The following is a 24,407-nucleotide window of genomic DNA, read 5'->3' on the forward strand; positions in this document are numbered from 1 at the left end:
ATGGTGGTGTTGACGTTTTCGCTTTGGAAGCACAGGTGTTGATTGGGAGGCCGAGGCCAGAGGAGCTTGCTCCCCAGTAGGAGAGCGCATCCAATAGTTTCCACTGCCGTTGCCGATCAGCTGGGAGTAGTAGGATGTCTGAGCTTTAAGGCCTGTTTGTGGTCTTTCTGATGTCTCTCAAACATCTGCACGTGTACAGTTAGTCTACTTTTCTTATACTGCCGTTCTAGACGACGGCCAGTTGCTTTGAGAGAGCGTAAGCGCCTCGGTGTACCAGGGAGAAGATATGGGGGAAGACGTTTTCAAAGGAGCAACTTCATCAAGTTTGGAGGCCAAGGCGGTGTCGTATCGAGCCACAGAGTGAGTAACTGGCAGGTTGGGGATGGATTCAGTAAGCTGGGCTGTGTTTTTATAGCTTTAAGACTCCTAACCCGAATAGAGTGTTTCTTGGGCTGGGTGGGGCAGAGGAATAGCTAGGGAGAAGGTGATGAGTTTGTGGTCGGACAGGCCTGGCATAATTCCATCCCGTTTGGCCAGATCCACGCCTCTGATTACAGACCAGCTCTAGTGTATTGGCCTTTTGTTGTGGGTGGCAAAGTCCACATGCTGTTCGAGTCCAAAGTTCTCCAGAATATCAGCCAGGTCAGTAGAGAGACTTGCAGTCAGGGAGTCGACATGTATGTTGACATCACCAAGCACCAGCATAGCAGGGCACAAGACTTAGGAGTGCTCGTAGCTCGGATAGTTCAGCAAGAAAGTCACAGTTGAGCTTTTGGAGGCCGATTTCTAAAAAAATATATATATTTTTTTTTAAATCAACACAGCCAGTACTGACGCAGAGCCAGTGATCTTGAAAGCCACGCATTCGAAAGAGGAGACGGCTGTTACTAGAGTAGACTTCACAATAGTCAGTCCTGTAGATTCACAGCCAAAACCTCCACCCCATCCGGACGTGAGAGGGCAGTCCAGGTCGGTGTAGCCAGTTGCAGCGCATTGGTTGAGGGAAGATGTACTCATTGCCCTGACGCCAAGTCTCAATGAGGCAGAAAGTCCAGGCCTCTTATCAGTGACCACGTCATTCAGCAGTAAAATGACTGAATGACTTTTTGGGGAGTTGCCCCCTGAGGCCCAGTGTCCTTCATCATCCAACTCCGATGTGCATGTTCTACTGCACACAGTAGACGTTTGTTAAATAGTCTGGTACCCGGGTCCCATATTGAAGGAGGCTGTTCTCAAGCTTCTGGCGCAGGGTTGTTTTAATATGTGCAAAACGTCTGCGGAATCGTAATGAGGGAAGGCGTGCTGCCGTTTCTGAATCTTTTGGTGCCCGACTTCGGTCCCGTCCGTGGTAGATGAGTTGAGATGACGATCTCGCTAGTCTGGTATTGGCTAGTTGATTGGAGAAGGAGCCAAATGTGTCCGCTAATTTAACAATGATGATAAAACCTTTTTAGAATGAGATTCCTGTCTTCTATACCGGATAAGCTACAACAACAACAAGTTGATAAACAATGCACATTTTAAAAACCGAATAATTCCGGATCATTTTGCAGGAGTAAACTACCAAGGCTGTGGCACGAGGCGCCATCGCAACCATAAACACTACACTACAGACCACAATTTAATATCTAATAATTATGCCGGGCAAATTCAAGATGGCATTTTGAGAAATGCTCTGTATTATCTGTATAACGTGTGTGTGTGTGTGTGTGTGTGTGTGTGTGTGTGTGTGTGTGTGTGTGTGTGTGTGTGTGTGTGTGTGTGTGTGTGTGTGTGTGTGTGTGTGTGTGTGTGTGTGTGTGTCAGGTTGGTGAGTAGCCTCCAGAGACACGGTCAGTGTCTGTCAGAGCTGTGTGACCTGGCCCAGTCTCCCAGTTCCCCTTCAGCACTGGTCAGACTGCTGCAGTACTACTCCGGCTGGGCTCAGCTCAGAGACTCACTCATTCCCGACTGGACACCACGTGGTAAGGCCATGCGTAGCGTGCGTGTGTTTGTAAGTGGATCTTTATCCATGCGTGCATGGACGTAGTGGAGATCTTTCCTTGAGTGTTGTACAACTGTGATTGTGAAGTGTTTGTGTGTTGAATTTACTCTGTATTTGTGTCTTTCAGGTGTGGTGGTAGTGGTTGTCTCTGACGACTGTTCTCTCTACTCTCTCATGCTGAAAGTCTTACCTGCACTGGCCATGGGTATGACACACACACACACACACACACACACACACACACACAGAGGGAGAGAGAGTTACAGAGGGAGAGAGAGTTACAGAGGGAGAGAGAGTTACAGAGGGAGAGAGAGTTACAGAGGGAGAGAGAGTTACAGATTACAGGCTATCTAATCAACATGACCAAAGGTCAATTTCCTAGAAAGTCATGGGGGAAAAAAGTTTCAAAACGGACCCTGTCACCTTCTACCCTGACAAAGATTCCCTTTGGGAAGGTAAAGCTTTACTCTACCATTTGTGACCTTAACGTTTCTGTTTCCCAGGCAACGCAGTGGTGGCGATCCCTGGCGTGGGGACAGCGCCTCCTGTTCTGTTATTGGCTCAGCTGTTTGTGGAGGCGGGACTTCCTGCGGGGGTGCTGAATGTGGTGACGGGCAGCGTTTTGTCGCTGGGTTCTAAAGTGGCTCAAAACCCGCACGTCAGCTATGTCACTTACAGTGGCAACAAAAAGGTGGACACACAAAATAACACACACACACGCGAACCAATGTGTTAGTCAGTAGTGCTTATGCATCCCTTTTGATGTATTTTTCCTGTATGCAATCTGCTCCTGCATCTTCTTACTAGCTCTCTGATCGCTTCTTTATCAAGGAATGTTTTCACTTGCTATGACTGTGATATGCGGTTGTTTTATCTACCCTAGTTGAAACCACTTGTGACTGTAAGTCGCTCCGGATAAGAGGGTCTGCCAAATGACCAGAATTCTACGTAAATGTAGTGGGACTGCAATTAGCTGTGTGGCGTTTTCCATTTGGTTACGGAAGTGAATTTGACAGTTGTCCCGTGACAGTCGTGTGTGTGTGTGTGTGCTGTGCTTTTGATTGAACTTCCTCTTTTCTCTCGCTCACACTAACTAGTAACTTCCCTCCAATCTCTTCTTTCCTTCTTTTTCAGGATGGAGAGATTCTGTGCAGGGCCACAGCAGGCATGGGTGTTCCGTCTCTCTCTCCCCTCTCCCTCGGAGCCACCTGTCCCTTCATCATCTTTGAGTCTGCCGATATCGACAGTGCCGTGGATGGAGTGATAGAGACCGCCTTTAAGAAGAACAGAGAGGTGGAACAGATGGCTTTCTTTTCTCACTCGGTTTTTTTTTTAAAGCCAAATCTTTGAATGAATTGAGAGATTCCGGTGAAAGAACAAAATGCAATCCGATCCATGGCCACAGGTGGTCAGTGTTGTACAGTATGACTGATCTGTACCTCTCCCTCGCTCAATTTTTAAAAATAATATTTAAAGCCCCCATTTAAAGCAACCTCTCGCTGACTCAGTAGGCCTATATGACTTATCTGAACAATAGACCAATAAAATAACCTGCCCCCCTCCCTCTCTTTCTCACCCTCTCTCAGTGCCAGTGGATGCTGTGTGTCCAGGAGTCAGTGTGGGACAGTGTTGTAGCCCGTCTGAAGGTTCGGATGGCAGGGATGAAGAGTGTTCCTCTCCTGGCCGAGGGGACCGAAAGCTGGTGGACGCTGCAGTACAAGAGGCCCAACAGCAGGGGGCCACGGTCAGTCACGATATTTCCATTTAACATTTTAGTCATTTAGGAGACGCTCTTATCCAGAGTGACTTACATGAGCAATTAGGGTTTAGTGCCTTGCTCAAGGGGACACCAATGGATTTTTTCACCTTGTCGGCTTCGGGATTCAAACCAGCGCTCTTTTGTTTACTGGCCCAACACTCTTAACCGCTAGGCTACCACGTACACCGAGTGTACAAAACATTAGTAACACCTTCCTAATATTGAGTTGGACCCCCTTTTGCCCTCAGAATAGCCTCAATTCGTCGGGGCATGGACTCTACAAGGGGTCAAGCGTTCCATGACGATTCTGGCCCATGTTGACTCCAATGCTTCCCACAGTTGTCAAGTTGGCTGGATGTCCTTTGGGTGCTGGACCATTATTGGTAACACACGGGAAACTGTTGAGCGTGAAAATCCCAGCAGCGTTGCAGTCCTTGACACACTCAACCCGGGTTCGCCTGGCACCTACTAACATACCTCGTTTTTAAAGGCACTTCAATAGTTCATCTCGCCTATTCACTCTCTGAATGGCACACTACACAATCCATGTCTGAAAGCTGAAAAATCCTTCTTTAACCTGTCTTTTCCCCTTCATCTACTCTGATTTTGATGTGGATTTAAGAAGTGACATCAATAAGGGATCATCGCTTTCAGCTGGACTCACCTGGTCAATCTATGTCATGGAAAGCGGAAGTGTTCCTAATGTTTTGTACACTCGGTGTACATACTAAATTGTAAATAAATGGTAACCTAATTGTGTTTTGCTTGTATCAGCTGATCCAGCCGTGTCCCCCGTCCTCCTCCGGTGCTGCCTATCCCCCCACGGTGCTGTGTGGAGTAGCCCCCTCCTGCACCTGTGTGGTGACCCCATCCCCGGCCCTCTGTTGCCCCTCCTCTCCTTCAGGAGCCACGGGGAGGGTGTCACTCTGGGTAAGGAGGACCACACCATACTGTTTCTATGACCACACTCAAACACCAACCACTAATGAAACACTCATCTATCCATCTGTTTATCTGTCTTGACAGGGAACCACAGCCCTCACGGCCAGGCTGCCTCTCTCTGGACTGAAGACCTAACTCTGGCTCTGGAGGCTGCCAAGAGGTACAGGACACACACACGCACCCATACTTACTTACACACACACACACACACACACACTATCTTGGTCTCCCAATATTCATCTCAAGTCACCATGGCTGAAAACATTTAGTGTGGTGTGTTCTTACTGCGTTAGATGTATAATTCCTATCACCCAGAAGCCACCTGACAAAATAATGGACTATGAGATATAACACACCTTATTAACCCTTCCTCGAACCTCTCTCCCCAGCCTGTCTGTGGGTGCAGTGTGGGTAAACTCCCACTCTGTGATGGACCCTTCCCTGCCTCTCTCTGGCCACAAGGAGAGTGGCAACTGCATCGATGGAGGGAAGGAGGTATGGACAATAGCCATGTTCTGTCCCTGTCCAGAGGGAATTTAGTTGATAATGCGTGTAATTATCCAACCTTTTCTGATATTCACACATGCCTTCTAGAGTGTCGGGCTATAGGTTGTTTGTAGATAGTGTGCCTTATGTCGGAGTGTCTCCTAAATGACTCTTTCCTTCTCTCTTCCAGGGTCTGTTCCAATTCCTCCGCCCTTCCTCCTCGCCTCCTCTACCCCGCTCCTCTCCAGCCTCTGTTGATTACTCCACGTTTGGAACGGCGGCATCAGCGGCCATCATTCCAGAGGGATCTAATTCATCCAGGTGTGTGTGTGTGTGTCTTCATTGACTTCTTTTAAAGTTGCCTTTGCACTTATTCAGTCACTTGTAATGTTCTTAATTCCCTCTTTTCCTCCCTCCTGTTTCTATCTCTCCTTCAGTACCCCTCGTTCCTATCTGCAGTATGTGGGGGAAGCAGTGTAAGTCTGAGTCTGGCAGCAGTGTGTGTGTCCTGGCTCCAGGGGAACTGTTCTCGCCTACTGTCCCGCGGGGGAGGAAAGACGTTCGCAACGCCGTGGAGGCGGCCATTAAGGTCCAACCTGGGTAAGCTCTGCTCTAAGCTGGATGTCAATCGACCAAACGTCACCGACAGTGTCGTCAGGGCGTTGCCGTTTTGACACAAACCGGTGCGCCTGGCACCTACCACCATACCCCGTTCAAAGGCACTTACATTTTTTTTTGTCTTGCCCATTCACCCTCTGAATGGCACACGCACACTTCTTTACCCTGCCCCCTCCCCTTCATCTACACTGGTTTTTGAAGTGGATTTAACAAGTGACATCAATAAGGGATCAAAGCTTTCAGCTGGACTCACCTGGTCAGTCTGTCATGGAAAGAGCAGGTGTTAATAATGTTTTGTGTACTGTGTATATTTTCTCTCGCTCTCCTGACAGTTGGATGAAGAAAAGCCCTGTGGCCGAGCTCAAAGCCTCTTCTCTCTGGCTGAGACCTTGGAGCTGAAGAGGCGGGACATGGCCGTGTCACTCCACTCCCAGACAGGCCTCTCATTGGAGAAGGCGGACATGGAGGTAGAGCTGAGCATCGCTCAGCTCTGTGATTGGGCCGCTCGCTGTGATAAGGAAAGGGGCGGAGTTCCGGTGAGAATTTATGTATTCTGTCCTAATAGTAGTAACGTCTGTATAATACTAGTGGCTGTTTGTGTTCAACACTTACTCACGCACCCCCAATGTTCTGGCTGGCACACAGGCCACCACCAACAGCCTCTCCACTTCAGGAGGTCATACTGTATTTAAAGTGTCTCTTCTCTAACCTCCTTTTCTCTAGTCCGTCCCACAGTCCGGTTCGGCTCTGTCCATCCCCGAGGCTCTAGGAGTGGTGGGTGTGGTTCTCCCTGACTCCTCCCCCCTCCTCTCTATGGTCTCCCTGCTGGCAGCTGCTGTTGCCATGGGCAATGCTGTTATCATGGTGCCCAGTCCAAAGTACCCCCTGCCTGCTCTAGAGTTCATCCAGGTGAGTTCTGTCCTGCCCCCTGACATTTTGATTCAACTGTGTACTTGTGTGCACACGCTTGCTTGTGTATGCTGTTGCGTGTATGTATTTTTGCCCAAACACATCTGTTCCCTGTCTCTCTAGGTTCTCCAGTCCTCAGATCTTCCAGGAGGCGTGGTCAGCATTATAACTGGTGGCAGAGATCAGCTGACCCAGGCTCTAGCCAATCACAGTGTCATCAAGGCCATATGGTACTGGGGAGTATGGAGGTGTGTATGACCCCTGTATACTCACACAACAACAAATAGCACTTAATTGCATTCCAGTAGAGTATATAAATGAGCTGTGTTATCTCTCTCTCTCACTCACACACACTCACACACACACAGGGTTGCCAGTTCCTACAGCACACGTGTGCCAGCCCTCTGAAGAGCCTGTGGCTTCACTGCCAGGAGAAGGATGGAGGGAGAGACTGGGCCCAGCCTCATGCCTCACTCCAGGAAGAGATGTGGAGACAGGCCGTCCAGTGGAAGAGTGTCTGGATCCCCACTGCTTAGAGAGGGGGGAGGAAGAGGGAGGGAAAGAGACAGATGGGAGACAGAGTGAGAGATTAAGTATATTAAAACAATAACATTTATTTGAAGTGAAGGGGGCGGGGGTGGGGGGGTTGTAAGGGTCATTCTTAGTCGCGTTCTGGGAATGATTTTATGTAACGCACTTGACTATGAAACCTTCTAGGCTGTTCCAGTGGTTTCCTCCCATCAGAGGACTGTATGCTGACGACTCTGTGGTAAATAACACCAGATACATAGAGAGATGTTATAACTTGTATGGATCACTGACTTCTACCTCTAGTGCTCCTATGCCTGGTCTGATGCTTTAATAGCACTGGCGGTGATGCATTCTCTACAGGAAGCCAGCTTTAGTCAGCCAACAATGCCTTCATAATTTTGCCTTACTGTATGTTATCAATAAGGGATTGAGGAAGGGGATAAAAAGTTGATTTCTGCCCCCCATGAGAAGTTAATACAGCTGTACCGATTATTAGTACCGTATTATGTTAAACTGTAGTAGTGTTCATAATCTCAAAAGTAGACATTCCTTTTGTGGGGATCTTCAATCGTGCCAGATAGGCCAGGCCTACTGTGTCAGCATGAGTATTCTTCACGTTTTAGTCTTATTTTTTTTAATGTCCAATTAGACATTTTGAAATATATATGATTTAAAAAGATTCTAAATAATGTACCTCTGATGTTCAAAAGCCCTAATAAAAAGATAATCACCTCATATCTTGTGCTCTCTTTTTAAGGAGTAGGCCATCATGAGATTGCTTTTTCTGGAAGTGATTGTATGACTGGCATGTGTGTAACTTGCAGGAGGTCATGAATATATTTTCTTACCTCAATTGTATACCGTGATGAATTTAAACTGTTTGTCGCTAAATCCGGCACGACCTGGGACCATGTAAAAACAGCCAGCTGGAGTTTGTCTGAGCCCTCAGCTGCTATGAATTTAATGCTGAGGCTACATGCAGGCACCCTAGTCTGATGGCATTGTCTCACATTTCATTATTGTGTTGATAGTGCATCCTTTACGGTTATAATTGTGTAATACAAGGACAGTGCCTTTCCCACAATGTGGTCATTTCCAGGCCTAGTGCTTTATCATAGCCTTATAGCATACCTGCCATGGCTAAGGCTAGCTTCAGGCTCTACCTGAGCCTGCTTATTATACTGAACAAAAAATATAAACGCAGCATGCAACAATTTAAAATATTTTACTGAGTTGGTTTGTATAAGGAAATCAGTCAATCTGTAACGGCTTTTCTCTTCCTCTTCTGAGGAGGAGTAGTAGTAGGAAGGATCAGAGGACCAAAATGCAGCGTGGTATGTATCCATAATGTAATTTAATGAGAATGAATACAAAAGAACAAGAGAATCAAAATGAAAACTGAAACAGTCCCGAATGGTGCAAACACTGAAACGAAAAATAATCACCCACAACTCAAGGGTGAAAACAGGCTGCCTAAGTATGGTCCTCAATCAGGGACAACGATTGACAGCTGACTCTGATTGAGAACCATACCAGGCCAAACACAGAAATCCCAAATCATAGAAAAAAGATCATAGACTGCCCACCCCAACTCAGGCCCTGACCATACTAAAACAAAGACAAAACAAAGGAACTAAGGTCAGAACGTGACACAATCGAAATAAATTAAGCCCTAATCTATGGATTTCACATGACTTGGCAGGGGTGCAGCCATGGGTGGGCCTTATTACATACACAAATACTCAGCATACCCCTCTATAGTTGCCTTGTACACTTAGTATACCAAACATTAGGAACACCTTCCTACTATTGAGTTGCATCCCCTATTGCGCTCAGATCAGCCTCAATTCGTTGAGGCATGGACTCTAAAAGGTGTTGAAAGCATTCCATAGGGGTGCTGGCCCATGTTGACTCCAATGCTTCCCACTGTTGTCTCCAGTTGGCTGGGGTGCTGGACCATTCTTAATGCACACGGGAAGCTGTTGAGTGTGAAAAACCCTGTAGTGTTGCAGTTCTTGACACACTCAAACCGGTGCACCTGGCACCTACCCTGTTCAAAGGCACTTAAATCTGTCTTGCCCATGGCACACATACACAACCCATGTCTCAAATGTGTCGAGGCTTAAAAATATTTATTTAACCTGTCACCTCCCCTTCATCTACACTGATTGAAGTGGTTCTAACAAGTGACATCAATAAGGGATCATAGCATTCACCTGGTCAGTCTGTCATGGAAAGAGCAGGTGTTCCTGATGTTTTGAACACTGTGTATAGTCTTGTTTGTGTACGATTTGCATGCATCTCTTTCCTCCTAGAAACCGCACACCCATCTGAATATGTACCAAGTAAACTGGGGTGCATTAAGACCCACACAGTATACAAAACAATAACACCTGCTCTTTCCATGACAGACTGACCAGGCGAAAGCTATGATCCCTTATTGATGTCACTCGTTAAATCCACTTCAAATCAGTGTAGCTCAGGCCTCTCCATCCCTGTTCCTGGAGAGCTAATCTCCTGTAGGTTTTCACTCCAGGAACAGGGCTGGAGACCCCTGGTGTAGATGAAGGGGATGAGACCACTCAGAGGGTGAATGGGCAAAGGGTATGGTAGTAGGTGCCAGGTGCACCTGTTTGTGTCAAGAACTGCAGAGTTTCACGCTCATCAGTTTCCCATGTGTTTCAAGAATGGTCCACCACCAAAAGGACAACAGCGGGAGGCATTGAAGTCAACATGGGCCAGCATCCCTGTGGAACACATTGTGGAGTCCATGCCCCGATGAATTGAGGCTGTTCTGAGAGCAAGGTGGTTGCAACTCAGTATTAGGAAGGTGTTCCTAATATTTGGTACACTCTGTGTATGTGTGTCTTTGATTAGAAATGATTTCCCTACTGTAAAGTGCCACACAGCTACTGGCCTTCTGTGGCTTACACCACGCAATGCTACTCAATTCCTCATTTGAATGTGGGCTCAATTCCTCATTTTGTGCTTGAAACCCCCTGCTGCCAATTACACTTTTGGTTGGTCCTGAGACAGAAGTTTGTGAAGGGGGAAAAAAGTTGAGCTTGGCTTATAAAGAAGAACAGAGGCGCAATACGTCATCACTCTTTTTCTCTCTTTTGTGTCGGTAATGAGGAAATATAGAAATATGGCCAACAATGTCCTCCACCTAATTTTTATAAAGTATTCTGTAACAAATATAATAATATTGTATAGTGGCCTATTCCTCTCGAGGCATGTAAAAACTGTTTGCCGCTAAATCTGGTAAGACCAGATGAGCTGGAGCTCATCTGAACCGTTGGTTTCTGAGCCCTCATCCTCTATGTAGTTAATGCTGAGGCTACATGCAGACACCCTAGTCTGATGGCCGTCTCTCATTTCATTTTTGTACTGATAGTGCATCATTTACTGTTAGAATTGTATGCTACAAGGGCAGTGCCTTTCACACATTCTGGTCATTGCCAGGCCTAATGCTTTATTATAGCATTAGCCTTATAGCATACCTGACATGGCTGTCTTCAGCCTCTATCTGGACCTGCTTACTTTTCAGCCATCCGTGTTCATTGACATGTGATTCAGGCACTGCAATCATGCGTGTTTAGCTTTTGGGCCCTTCAATCAGATTAGCTTTAGCTGACATTCGTATAGCGGTTGTTTTGGCGGTGTGAGAGGTGGAATTGTGCGTCGGTAGAACTGGCATTATAACTAAAGTGGACATTGCCATTGACTACACGGAGTCGCATTAACAGAAATCCCATGCAGCCTTGTTCTCCACAATGAAACCGGGGAGGAGACTGTGGATTCGTTTTCGTCTGTTAGTATGTTAGGTCACGCGATATCAGACAGCACTGGACAATTTTGATGAAACTTGTATGAATGATGTGTCTTGCAATAGTGGTCTGACATTTACAAAATTACACAGATTGGTCACATGGTGGCGCTATAACAAGAGATTGAAAATGCAAATGCAAAAAAATCAAAGGTCACACCCTTCACCCCATTTGACCTAAACTCATGAAATTTGGTACACACATCAATCTCCTCACAAGGAACAAATTTGACTCCGTGACCCATAAGGTCCACCCTGATGGATTGTCTGCCATTTTGAATTTGATAAACACTTAAACGCTACTCTTCTGGCACCGAATGACCGATCTGCACAAAACTTGGACAAAGGTCTCTTAATGCAATATTTCCTAGACTAGTACCTAAAACAACATGGATGCTACTGGCCAATAAACATTCACATGGGTGTGGTCTGGTACATAAATCAGTCAAGAATATTTCTATTATAACAACATTTGGTACACGTTGTCATGACTGGCCTGTGAGGATCAGCTCTACAGAGATATCTCTACCTCCCGCAGAGGAGGAAAGATATGGAGGTGGGGGGGTTTTATGACCTCACGCCCGTCGTAAACTAAGGCGGCAGACCAACTCCTTTCTGGTCTCTAATGCGAGAGATCGGAATGTCCTTGTGCATTAGGGAGAATCTACTGCCCAAAAATACAGAACATCAAACAAATGGACCTTGGGACGATATATTTCATCATCTGAATAGGTGGGAAAAATGATGGGTGGCATATGAAAATTAATGTCTATTTTATGGTGCTAATAAAAGTTAAGAGGATGTTATAATGAAAACATAATGAAAACCCCACTCCGGTGCGGGGCAAAGTACCCACTCCGGTCGCGAATCCGCCAGCATCGGTGGCGGCTCTGGTGTTGGACTTTGCCCCCGCCCAGACCATGGGTCCGGCCATGGAGCCGGGTAGAACGCTGTGCCCGGACTGGACCTCGGCACAGAGGAGGGCCCTGGCCATGGAGCTGGGTTGAACGCCGCACCCGGACTGGGCACCGGCGCAGACGAAGGCTGCGGCCATGGAGCGGGACCGGACGCCGTGCCCGGACTGGACATCGGCGCAGAGGAAGGCTCCTGCCATGGAGCAGGACTGGACGCCGTGCCTGGACTGGGCAACAGCGCAGAGGAAGGCTCCTGCCATGGAGCGGGACCGGATGCCGTGCCCGGACTGGACATCGGCGCAGAAGAAGGCTCCGGCCATGGAGCTGGACTGGAGAGGAACACTGGAGGCCTGGTGCGCTGGCACAGGTGCCACCGGACTGGTGGCACACTTCAGGGCAAGTGCGAGAAGGAGACACAGGACGTACCGGACTGGGAAGGCGCACTGGAGGCCTAGTGCGTGGAGCCAGCACAGGTGGTACCGGACTGGTGACACACACTTCAGGGCAAGTGCGAGGAGTTGGCACAGGACTTTCTGGGCTGTGGAGGCATACTGGAGACCTGGTGCGTGGAGCCGGCACAACTGGTACCGAACAGATGACAACCTTTGCACGGTGAGTGCGGGAGCTAGGACAGAATGTACTGGGCTGTGGAGGCGCACTGGAGACCAGGTGCCGGGGGCAGGCACACATGGTACCGGACATATGACATGCTCCTCAAGGCGAGTGCGGAGAGCTGGCACAGGACGTACTGGGCTGTGGAGGCGTACTGGAGACCTGGTGCATGGAGCAGGCACAGTTTTTACCAGATTGCTAGCACTCTCCTCAGGACAAGTACAGAGAGCTGACTCGGGTGGCATCAAACAGATAACACGCTCCTTAGGGTGAATGTTGTGCATCATACACCAACACAACAACTCTCTCATTTTTCTCTCCTCCAATTTCTCCATCAGCTCCCTGACGGTCTCTGACTCTCTCCGTTCACTCTCCTCCAATTTCTCCATCCTCTCCCAGACTGGCTCTGGTTCACTCCTCGGCTCCGCCGACCACCCCGTGTGGCCCCCAAAAAATGTGGTCTGTCTTTTGGGCTTTCTATGTGGCCGCGAACCCCGGCGTCGTCGCTGTCCTCCCTTCTCTCCTTGCGTCTGCCGCCAAGGAAGGCGATCCTGTCCTGCCAGGATTTCCTCCCAAATCCAGGATCCCTTCCCATCCAAGATCTCCTCCCAAGTCCAGGATACCTTCTCCTCCTGGGCACGCTGCTTGGTCCTGGTGTGGTGGGATCTTCTGTCACGATCGTCATAACAACATTCGGACCAAAGCGCAGCGTGATATGGGTTCCACATGTTTAATGAATGAAACGCACAAAAACAATAAAGAAAGAACGAAACGTTAAGAACATGAAGTGCTCACAGGCAACTACACATAAACAAGATCCCACAAAACACAGTAGGTAAATGGCTGCCTAAATATGATCCCCAATCAGAGACAACGATAAACAGCTGCCTCTGATTGGGAACCATACCAGGCCAACATAGAAATACACACACTAGATCACCCACCCTAGTCACACCCCGACCTAACCAAAATAGAGAATAAAAAGGCTCTCTATGGTCAGGGCGTGACAGTAGTTGACAAACGGTCTATCAAAGTTGATCACATTAGCCTCCAAATAACTACACCAAAATCAGTAGCTACATACAGTGAGGGGAAAAAAAGTATTTGATCCCCTGCTAATTTTGTACGTTTGCCCACTGACACAGAAATGATCAGTCTATAATTTTAATGGTAGGTTTATTTGAACAGTGAGACAGAATAACAACAACAAAAATCCAGAAAAACGCATGTCAAAAATGTTATAAATTGATTTGCATTTTAATGAGGGAAATAAGTATTTGACCCCTCTGCAAAACAAAACATGACTTAGTACTTGGTGGCAAAACAAAACATGACTTAGTACTTGGTGGCAAAACCCTTGTTGGCAATCAGAGGTCAGACGTTTCTTGTAGTTGGCCACCAGGTTTGCACACTTCTCAGGAGGGATTTTGTCCCACTCCTCTTTGCAGATCTTCTCCAAGTCATTAAGGTTTCGAGGCTGACGTTTGGCAACTCGAACCTTCAGCTCCCTCCACAGATTTTCTATGGGATTAAGGTCTGGAGACTGGCTAGGCCACTCCAGGACCTTAATGTGCTTCTTCTTGAGCCACTCCTTTGTTGCCTTGGACGTGTGTTTTGGGTCATTGTCATGCTGGAATACCCATCCACGACCCATTTTCAATGCCCTGGCTGAGGGAAGGAGGTTCTCACCCAAGATTTGATGGTACATGGCCCCGTCCATCGTCCCTTTGATGCGGTGAAGTTGTCCTGTCCCCTTAGCAGAAAAACACCCCCAAAGCATAATTTTCCACCTCCATGTTTGACGGTGGGGATGGTGTTCTTGGGGCCTCCTCCAAACACGGTGAGTTGAGTTGATGCCAAAGAGCTCCATTTTTGTCTCATCTGAACACAACACGTTCACCCAGTTGTCCTCTGAATCATTCAGATGTTCATTGGCAAACTTCAGACGAGCATGTATATGTGCTTTCTTGAGTAGGGGGACCTTGCGGGCGCTGCAGGATTTCAGTCCTTCACGGCGTAGTGTGTTACCAATTGTTTTCTTGGTGACTATGGTCCCAGCTGCCTTGAGATCAAGGACGTCAAACAAACGGGACTCGGGACTCCTGGGAAGTGCAGCGTCTACCTGGAGATTTATCGCACAATCCCCCTGTCGATGGGGTGGTAATTGCGTCGCCTTCTTTGTACAGAAGGCGAGAGCCAAATCGGCATATTCGGGGGATGCGCACAGTGGAGACCTGGTCTGGACTTTCCACCATAGTTGCACCAACGGAAACCCCTACACACCTCCCGAGCACTCTTGCGACCACCCCGTGAGAGCCCTCTGTTGCCATGAAATGGTGGGGTCATGACAAGCCAACCAGGGAAGGCCCAGTACCACGGGAAACGCAGGAGAGTCAATGAGAAAGAGACGGATTCTCTCCTCGTGACTCCCCTGCATCACCATGGCCAGGGAGATAGTGGCTTCCCTGATTAGTCCGGACCCCAATGGTCGACTATCCAGAGCGTGAACTGGGAAAGGTCTAACCACAGGAATAATGGGGATCACTAAACAAAGAGTGAGCGCTCTGTCAATAAAATTCCCAGCTGCGCCTGAATCGATGAGTGCCTTATGCTGGGAATGCGGGGAAAAATCAGGAAAACAAATAGGTACAAACAGTTGGACAACAGAGGACTCTGGATGAGAGTGGTGCAGACTCACCTGGGGTGACGCCAGAGTGCCCTGCCTGTTGCCTCGACTCCCAGAGAACCAACCCGGCACCGACCGGCAGTGTGCCCTCTGCGGCCACAGATGGTGCACGAACTGGAACCATAGGCGGAAATCCCAGGGGGGACGGGGGAGACACGACCCCCCATCCTGGGAAAATATGATTTGTCCCCCCCAATATATCACTGTAAACATAACTATGTCATTTCAATAATATTAATAATACGCAATGAAAGTACTTGTGCTGATTATAGACACTTAATAGCGCTTTTTTAAGTTTCAAAAGATTGCGACCCCCCGCCCTTTTCTTCACAATGGTTTGATCCACTGCCAGTTCTTTAGCTGGCAAGGTAATAGAGGGTTCGTATCTACTGTCCGAAAGGCACTCAATGCACGTAACTGACGTGAGGTTAATCCAGTCAATCGCGCCATATCAATGTTTCTTTTCAAAATGTTGGCAGGATTCACACACTAGCTGAATTTACAGAGCTAGCGCGCAAACTAAAGCAAACATTGACTATCAAGCTAGCTAGTACCTATTCCATGTATGTGGCGTCGTCAAAGATGGAATCTTTGCTATCGTCAGTTTATTCCAAGATCAGCATGCTGCTGTCGTGTTTCAAAGTCCCTGTGATAAGGTTAGCGATAAACTGAACAGAACTACACCCTCTTCTACCATTGTCTAAAATATATTTAATGGTCTCGTTGCAAAAAGCTAAATTGTCGCCAGGGAACTTTTTTTATTTTTTATTTCACCTTTATTTAACCAGGTACATAGTGGACTGATAAGGAACAGTGCTATAACTATTATTATTATTAGTAGTATTATAATGATTTAAACATTTGAACAAGTTGGGACAACCCTTCAGTTAACTACTGTACCTATCAATTATCCAGTAGAAGTGATTATGGTTCCTCAATATACATTTAACATATTACAACGTAGGCTGTGTTACAGCACTACTTTTGGTGTCCCCCTCAGGAATTGCTCTGGAGAAAATTTCATGTAATTGTCCCCTCCAAAGTTGATATCAGATTTTTGCGCCTGACTGGTGGGCGCTGGTCCACTCCAGAGGTCTCCCTGAGAGGCACGAGATGAGGGAGGACACCCTCTCTCTTCCCGAGGGAGCCGGGTAAACGGTGTCCAGGTATAGGTCCAGCTGTAACAGGAAACACTGGCAACATGCCGCCTTCCCATCATACACCCCGGGAAGGGCGAGACGCATCCCACTGGGACCGATTGCAGGAGGAGTGAGTAGTGGAAGTTCGGTTTGCATTGTTGAAGGCACTGGAGGACCTCCCTGTCTCTCCCAGTCCAGGGTCTGGATAACTTGATCCATGATGGCGCCAAGATGGTGGTTCACTTTTGCTTGCTCCTGGATGCGCTCCTCGACCCCTATACCAGGGGTATCTGTTCCTGCTGACTCCATGACGGGTCATGAATTCTTTCAGGGGTGTTTAACTGGTGGCAGGAAAGTCAAACGCAGGAGAGCAGAACTTGGTGAATAGCCGGAGCAGTTAAATTTATAAAACGAATGGCTTACAAAACAACAAACACATGGGTACAAAACCTGTAGCGCACCAGTAAAACATAGCACAAGTACTTACAATAAACAATTCCCGACAAGGACATGGGGGAAACAGAGGAAAATATACAACATGTAATTAAGGAATTGAAACCAGGTGTGTGCTAAAACAAGACCAAACAAATGGAACATGAAAAATGGATCGGCGATGGCTAGAAGACCGGTGACGTCGACCGCCGAACACCGCCCAAACAAGGAGAGGAACCAACTTCGGCAGAAGTTGTGACATAAGGGATAAGTTTGCTTGTTTGAAACTCATCACTGACAACTTTAGCATTTTAGGTAACCTTTCCCCTAATCTTAAACCTTTAATGTAAATCCTAATCTTAACCTTAGACCTAACCCTAACTTTAACCCCTAGCCTAGCTAACATTAGCCACCGACCTACCGTTAGCCACAACAAATTGGAATTCGTAACATATCATATATATTGCAAATTCCTAACATATTGTACAATTTGCAGTTCGTAACATATTATACGAAAAGGATGATGGACTTCCACAAATGAAAACATACAATACAAAACATATCATACTAATTAGAGTATCCCAGATTTACATTTACTACGTTACATCTACCCCTGTTTCCAGGTTGTTCTAAGTGACCTTGTTTTAGCAGAAGGGCAAACAGAGCATTAAAATGCATTTTACAAAGTATTTTCTGAATTTTTTAATGCAAATCTTTTCAGTAATGTTCAACCCAGAGAACATGTGTTAAGTTGTCACGACCGGGTCCATCATGTGACCAGCCGCAAAAAGTTATAAACAGAAAGTGATACTGTAAATAGTTATCCATTCCATAACTCTCAGTGCTAGAGGCGTCACTACAAACCTTGGTTCGATTCCAGGATGTATCACAACCGGCCGTGATTGTGATTCCCACAGGGTGGCACACAATTGGCCTAGCGCCGTCCGGGTTAGTATTTGGCCGTGATAGGCCGTCATTGTAAATAAGATTTTGCCTAGTTAAATTAAAAAAATAACAAATTCTTATTTTACAATGACGGCCTACCCCGGCCAAACTCTCCCCTAACCCGGACGATCCTGGTCCAATTGGTTCCCGAGTGGTGCAGCGGTCTACGGCACTGCATCTCAGTGCAAGAGGTGTCACTACAGTCCCTGGTTCAAATCCAGGCTGTATTACATCTGGCTGTTTGGGAGTCCCATAGGGCGGTGCAGAATTGACCCAGTGTCATCCAGGGTAGGCCATCATTGTAAATAAGAAGTTGTTCTTAACCGACTTGCCGAGTTAAATAAAGGTAAAAACTATATAATTATTTAATTCAGAAACATTTAAAAAATGTTTTAAACACTTCTTTGCAGCTTTTGATGTTATTGATCATAATCTGCTGCTGGAAAAAGAATAAGTGTTATGGCTTTACATCCCCTGCTATATTGTGAATCTAGAGTTACCTGTCTAACAGAACACAGAGGGTGTTCTTTAATGGAATCCTCTCCAACATAATCTAGGTAGAGTCAGGCATTCCCCAGAGCAGCTTTCTTGGCCCCTTGTTGTTTCTATCTTTACTAATGACTTGCCACTGGCACTGAGTGAAGCCTGTGTGTCTTTGTATGCTGATGACTCAACACTATACACAGCAGGTGTAATCACTGCAAACCTTAAGAGCTGCAGTCAGTTTCAGAATGGGTGGCAAGAAATAAGTTAGTCCTAAATACATGAATTTCAAAAACTAAAGGCATTGTATTTGGGACCTAAAATTTAAACACTAAACCTCAACAAAATCTTGTAATGAATAATGTGGAAATGTAACATGTTGAGACTAAACTCATTGGAGTTACCCTGGATTGTAAACTGTCATGGTCAAAACATATTGATACAACAGTAGCTAAGATGGGGAAGAGGTCTGTCCATAATAAAGCACTGCTCTGCCTTAACTATCAACAAGGTAGGTCCTTCAGGCTCTAGTATTGTCGCACCTGGACTACTGTCCAGTCGTGTGGTCAGGTGCCACACAAACTACTAGCACACAACTCAGACACCAATTCATACCCCAGAAGACATGCCACCAGGTCTCTTCACAGTCCCCAAGTTTAGAACAGACTATTGGAGGTGCGCAGTACTAGAGAGCCATGACATGGCTACTATTCCACATAAAGTGACTCAAGCAAGCAGTAAAATATTTAAAAACACAATAACAATCAAAATAGACACACATGGATTTCTTGTTGTAGATATGTGGTAGAGTAGTGGCCTGAGGGTCAACGTGTTGTGAAATCTGTTTCGTAATGTAACGTTATTGTATCGAACTGCCTTTATTTTGCTGGACCCGGGAAGAGTAGCTGCTGCCTTGACAGCAGGTAAAAGGGATCCATAACACAAATGTTTGTTCATTTCAAGGAACATGTCATTTAGTCAGGTGCCATCTAGTAGCCTTTTGGGTACTTCAGATTATCACAAATCTCAAGCCCTCCATGTGGCCTTATCACATTTAAAATAGAATGACAAAGCTGCAAAATATTACCCTAAATGAAAACCATTATTTTAAAATGTTTATGTACTCAAATATTTTACCATGTCAGTATTTCATGGTTGTAAATGTTGGTGGCAGTTGTGTGAAAAATGGATGAGTGGCAGAATTATTGAAAATGCCATTGTTGATCAAACACTTCAGGCCATTTTCCCCTTCAACCACCTGGTATTTCCACTAGAAACCCATGTACTATATGGACACATGGAAAGTAGCAATATTTTCAGTTAAGTATAAATTACCAAAATTAGGCTGCCTGTTAATTACAGAACACTTCAGTAATTTTGGTAAATTACCAGTAGCTTTGCAACCATATGACAGCTTTAATAAGCCCTTTATGGTGAACAAGGTGCATTGTGATTATTCAGTTAGGTCCCCTACTGGTAAACTAACAGGCATCACCCACTGAAACACAATTAGGCAAGATTTAATGTGTCAGTAAGAGCTGAACTTCCCATCACTAAAGAAATACGGCATATGGATTTACCTCGAGGCTGTCTAATAACCTGTTGAGATGCAGAGTTCAGGTCTCCATTGACTGTAGTTACCCATTTCACTTTTATGGGTAGAGTTGACAGTTGGCACTTAATTGACATGGTGTCTGTCACATTTCTTGTAATAGTGCCCTCTGTGGTAAGACGTAATGGCCTTTATAAAACCGCATGTTGAACTTCTCCTATTGTTATGACCCTCAGCCACTAGGAGGTCTCCAATTGTCAGTATTTATCACAAGTATGAAGATGCTTAGTAAGACGGAGCAAAGAACCTCAATAGACTGATACAACATCCATTACTACAGGTCAACACTTATAAAACATCAAACTTTTAGTGATTTTTTTTATTGTTTTACAAGATGCCTTGCCTCAAATACAGTAGTGTTTGAATACCTCAATGTTACAGATGTGTTGCACTGCACCAGTTTAACACTCTCCCCTCCCTATAAATGCAAAGCCAGGAGGAGCTATCAGAGAAGTCAGGAGTCCTGGTCTGAGGCTGGAGGCCGTAGCCTGGGGATGGAAGTGGTTTAGCTCTGGCCTCCCAGGGTGTGCTTGTCAAACAGGTACTCTGCCATCTTGTTTTTGACAGCATCCATCTTGGTGAGGTTGGTGATGTAGTCTCCCAGCTTCTTAATGGCCTCCACCTGCTCATTCAGGTAATGGGTCTCCAGGAAGTCACACAGCTAAAGAGGGAACACAGGTCAGACAAGAGAATGACTACATACTACTGTAGATACAGTAACACACAGGAGCCTGGTGGTAATGGCATAAGTGTAGATAATGAGGTGTTTGCAGCTGTCTAACTCCTGCATGAGCTGCATTGTGTGCGTGTGAAGAGGCAGGTCACACAATCCTGTGTAATTAGTTAGCAGAGCGACAACAACCCGATCATCTCCTGAGACTGTACCTGTATTCTATGTGATGATATTACTTACATGGGGGTCAACCTTGTCAGAGGCAATCTTGTGCAGGTCCAGCAGGGCCTGGTTCACATTCTTCTCCAGCTGCAGAGCACACTGCATGGCCTCCAGCCCATTGCCCCACTCATCACGGTCTGGCTTCTACACAGGACAGTGAACACAGAAGGGTTAGGGACTACTAGCAGATGTTTCTATACATAATTCAAAGTCAACAGTTATCAAAATATCTGACAAACTGGAACCAATGTAAAAAGATCAAGCTGGAGTCATTTTAACAGTCAATATGAACAACCACATAAGCTGGAGTTTATGAAGCACATCATGGGTCCGGTGTGGCTCAGTCGATAGAGAATGGCGCTTGCAACGCCAAAGGTTTCCAGAACCCCAGCTCAGAACACACAACTCTGCAATCCTTCTCACAGATGGGCCATTGCAGCAGACAACCACACAGGGTTACACTCCTATCAGCTTAAATCATTTTTAACAAGTGGCTCCATTGGGCAATTGAGTGGAAAAACACTGCCTGGAACAGCGAGTTAGGTTTACTGCACAGTCCCCAGACCTCAAACCAATAGAGAATCTTTGGGATGAGATGGAACGGGCTGTTCACAGCATGACTATATCGCCGCACAATCTGCAGCAGCTGCCTGATGCCATCGTGTCAGCATGGACCAACATCCCTATGGAACATTTGGCACCTTGTAGAATGCCCCAAATAATTCAGGCTGTTCTGGAGGCAAACAGGGGTCTGAGTAGATGTGTTGAGCCACTTAATTCGCACTCACTAGACCTTACCGCGACACACTACATAAGCCCACACACACGCATAGTCACACATACTGATTGCCAAGTCACTTTAACCCTTACCTACATGTGCGTACTGTCAACTACCTTATACCCCTGCACATTGTCTCAGTACTTCTATTTTGCCTTGTTATTCTTTGCGTTACCATTTCCTTCTGTATTTAGCAAGTATCTCCTTAACTCTGCAATGTTGGGAATGGTCTCGTAAATATGCATGTCACTGTAAAGTCGACACCTGTTGTATTCGGTGCAATTGACCAATAAAATTTGTTTTGAAACTGGGCAGTGAGCAGATATTATATTAACATTGGGAGAGTTTGGATAGAGTAGATTGAGTTACACCCCTCGTGCTCTTTCAGTTCAGCGGTTATGACAGAATGGAGGCAGTGTGTTTAGGCTAGAGGTCGACCGATTAATTAGGAATGGCCGATTAATTAGGGACGATTTCAAGTTCATAACAATGGAAATCTGTAAATAAATTACACACCTTTATTTAACTAGGCAAGTCAGTTAAGAAAACATTCTTATTTTCAATGACGGCCAGGAACGGTGGGTTAACTGCCTCGTTCAGGGCAGAACGACAGATTTTCACCTTGTCAGCTCGGGAGAACCAATCTTGCAACCTTACAGTTAACTAGTCCAACGCAATAACGACCTGCCTCTCTCCTTGCACTCCACAAGGAGACTTCCTGTTACGCAAATGCAGTAAGCCAAGGTAAGTTGCTAGCTAGCATTAAACTTATCTTATAAAAAACAATCATAATCATTAGTTAACCACACATGGTTGATGATATTACTAGATATTATCTAGTGTGTCCTGTGTTGCATATAATCTGACTGAGCATTCAAGTATCTGACTGAGCGGTGGTAGGCAGAAGCAGAAGCGTAAACATTCATTCAAACAGCACTTTCGTGCGTTTTGCCAGCAGCTCTTCGTTGTGCGACAAGCATTGCGCTGTTTATGACTTCAAACCTATCAACTCCCGAGATGAGGCTGGTGTGACCGAAGTGAAATGGCTGGCTAGTTAGCACGCGCTAATAGCGTTTCAAACTTTACTTGCTCTGAGCCTTGGGGTGGTCGTTTCCCCTTGCATGGATAACGCTGCTTCGATGTGGTGGCTGTTGGTTCGAGCCCAGGGAGGAGCGAGGAGAGGGACGGAAGCTATACTGTTACACTGGCAATACTAAAGTGCCTATAAGAACATCCAATAGTCAAAGGTTAATGATATACAAATGGTATAGAGGGAAACAGTCCTATAATAACTACAACCTAAAACTTCTTACCTGGGAATATTGATTTATATATTACATTATTTAAACCAAAGTGAACATGTTTCATCTACTCTAGGCTAAATTGACTTTGATGTATTATATTAAGTCATAATAAGTGTTCATTCAGTATTGTTGTAATTGTCATTACAAATATTATTTATTTATTAAATCGGCCCATTAACCGTATCGGCTTTTTTGGTCCTCCAATAAATCGGTATTGGCGTTGAAAAATCATAATCGGTCAACCTCTAGTTCAGGCCTAAGCAGTCAGGACATTATCTCCTCTGGTCACCTTGCTCTAATACCAGGGAGCCACACAGGGCCTGCCTTACAATGAATTCAGTATTAACATGAATGACTACTCATCCAAAAGAACTTGAAGTTCAGTGTTTAAAAAAAGTCCCTAGATAGACTATAAAGGGTTCTTTAGACTTCTTGCCATAGATTATAGATCAACCACTTGGTTCCAGGTAGAACCTTTTCAACCAGAGAACCCTCTACGAAGATGTTTATGTTCTTTTTTGTTGCGCAGTATACAAAGTAAATGTGTTTCTCGGCGGTCAGGCGCTCACCTTGATGTCCTGAAGGACAATGCGTCCACCTCTCTTGTTCTGGAAGGAGAGTAGCTTGTCGGCGTGCTCCCGCTCCTCGTTGCTGTTCTCCTTGAAGAAATGCGCGAAGCCAGGCAGAGCCACATCGTCACGGGAGAAATAGAAAGCCTTGGTGGACAGACAAGTGTGTTTAGAAACACATGTCTAATAGAACGCATTCTATTAGTGAGGGATCTAAACATGATTGACACAGCAATATGATCCGGAAAATCATTAGCCGACTTTTAACCTGCCAATTAACCTGTCAAGGAGATACGCTCTGTCCAAGGATATATTTATGAGCTTTATTTGAATGATACGTCTACCTCAAAGCTGTTAGTTGCCTAGGCGTACAGAAAAATACTTAAGCCCAGGCATAATAATAATAATAATAAAGTAAAACAAGAAACTGTTCCTCTTGGTAGCCAATTACAGTCCCCTTACCATTGAAGTGTAAGTATAGGAGGCAAACATCTCCATGTTGATCATCCGGTTGATTGCAACTTCGCAATCGTGGTGATAGTTCTGGCGGACCTGAGACTCCATTTTAATTTTATATCAAAATTAACGGTACAAATACAGAGATTCTTGTATTATTTTACTAAGACAATTCAAATAAGTGTTACGTTATCAATCCGGAATGTTATATGGCCCGGGCAGAAGAGTTCCGTTCAATCACTGTTGAAGCAAGAAGTTCTTCATGCGTCTTCCCAGAGTTGTGAACTGGAAGGAGCCTTGTTCGCTCTATTTATTGTTCCAAGCGGACCGCGTCAGTGAAATCCACCCTCTTATTCGATGAGATTTAATGGCAGGTTGTCATCCAGTACATGTTGCATTACCGCCACCTACTAGACTGGAGTATAACTCCCATATACTTTGCTTTAAAAAAAAAAAAAAAAAATAACAACCACAACAACAAAAAATACAACAAATACCCTACCATCTAACACGACACTCACAAA

At 45.7% G+C, this 24,407-nt stretch overlaps 2 protein-coding genes across 2 annotated transcripts; one reads left to right on the plus strand and one right to left on the minus strand.

Annotated features, from left to right (window-relative positions):
* Positions 1-5,792: 5,792 nt before the first annotated feature.
* LOC121847274 (aldehyde dehydrogenase family 16 member A1-like) lies at positions 5,793-7,964 on the plus strand. Its single transcript, XM_042327867.1, has 5 exons — positions 5,793-5,819; positions 6,122-6,325; positions 6,513-6,698; positions 6,822-6,946; positions 7,067-7,964. Exons 1-5 carry the CDS (start codon positions 5,793-5,795, stop codon positions 7,104-7,106), a joined length of 582 nt encoding a protein of 193 aa, XP_042183801.1. The 3' UTR covers positions 7,107-7,964.
* Positions 7,965-20,185: 12,221 nt separating this feature from the next.
* Positions 20,186-24,168, minus strand: LOC121847193 (ferritin, middle subunit-like). Its single transcript, XM_042327255.1, has 4 exons — positions 23,890-24,168; positions 23,428-23,574; positions 20,795-20,920; positions 20,186-20,542 (listed from the first exon to the last, which is right to left on the minus strand). The coding sequence occupies exons 1-4, from the start codon at positions 23,989-23,991 to the stop codon at positions 20,387-20,389; spliced, it is 531 nt and encodes a 176-aa protein (XP_042183189.1). The 5' UTR covers positions 23,992-24,168; the 3' UTR covers positions 20,186-20,386.
* Between the last annotated feature and the right edge of the window lie 239 nt (positions 24,169-24,407).

The sequence above is a fragment of the Oncorhynchus tshawytscha genome, linkage group LG09 (assembly GCF_018296145.1).
Source record: "Oncorhynchus tshawytscha isolate Ot180627B linkage group LG09, Otsh_v2.0, whole genome shotgun sequence".
NCBI lineage: Eukaryota > Metazoa > Chordata > Actinopteri > Salmoniformes > Salmonidae > Oncorhynchus > Oncorhynchus tshawytscha.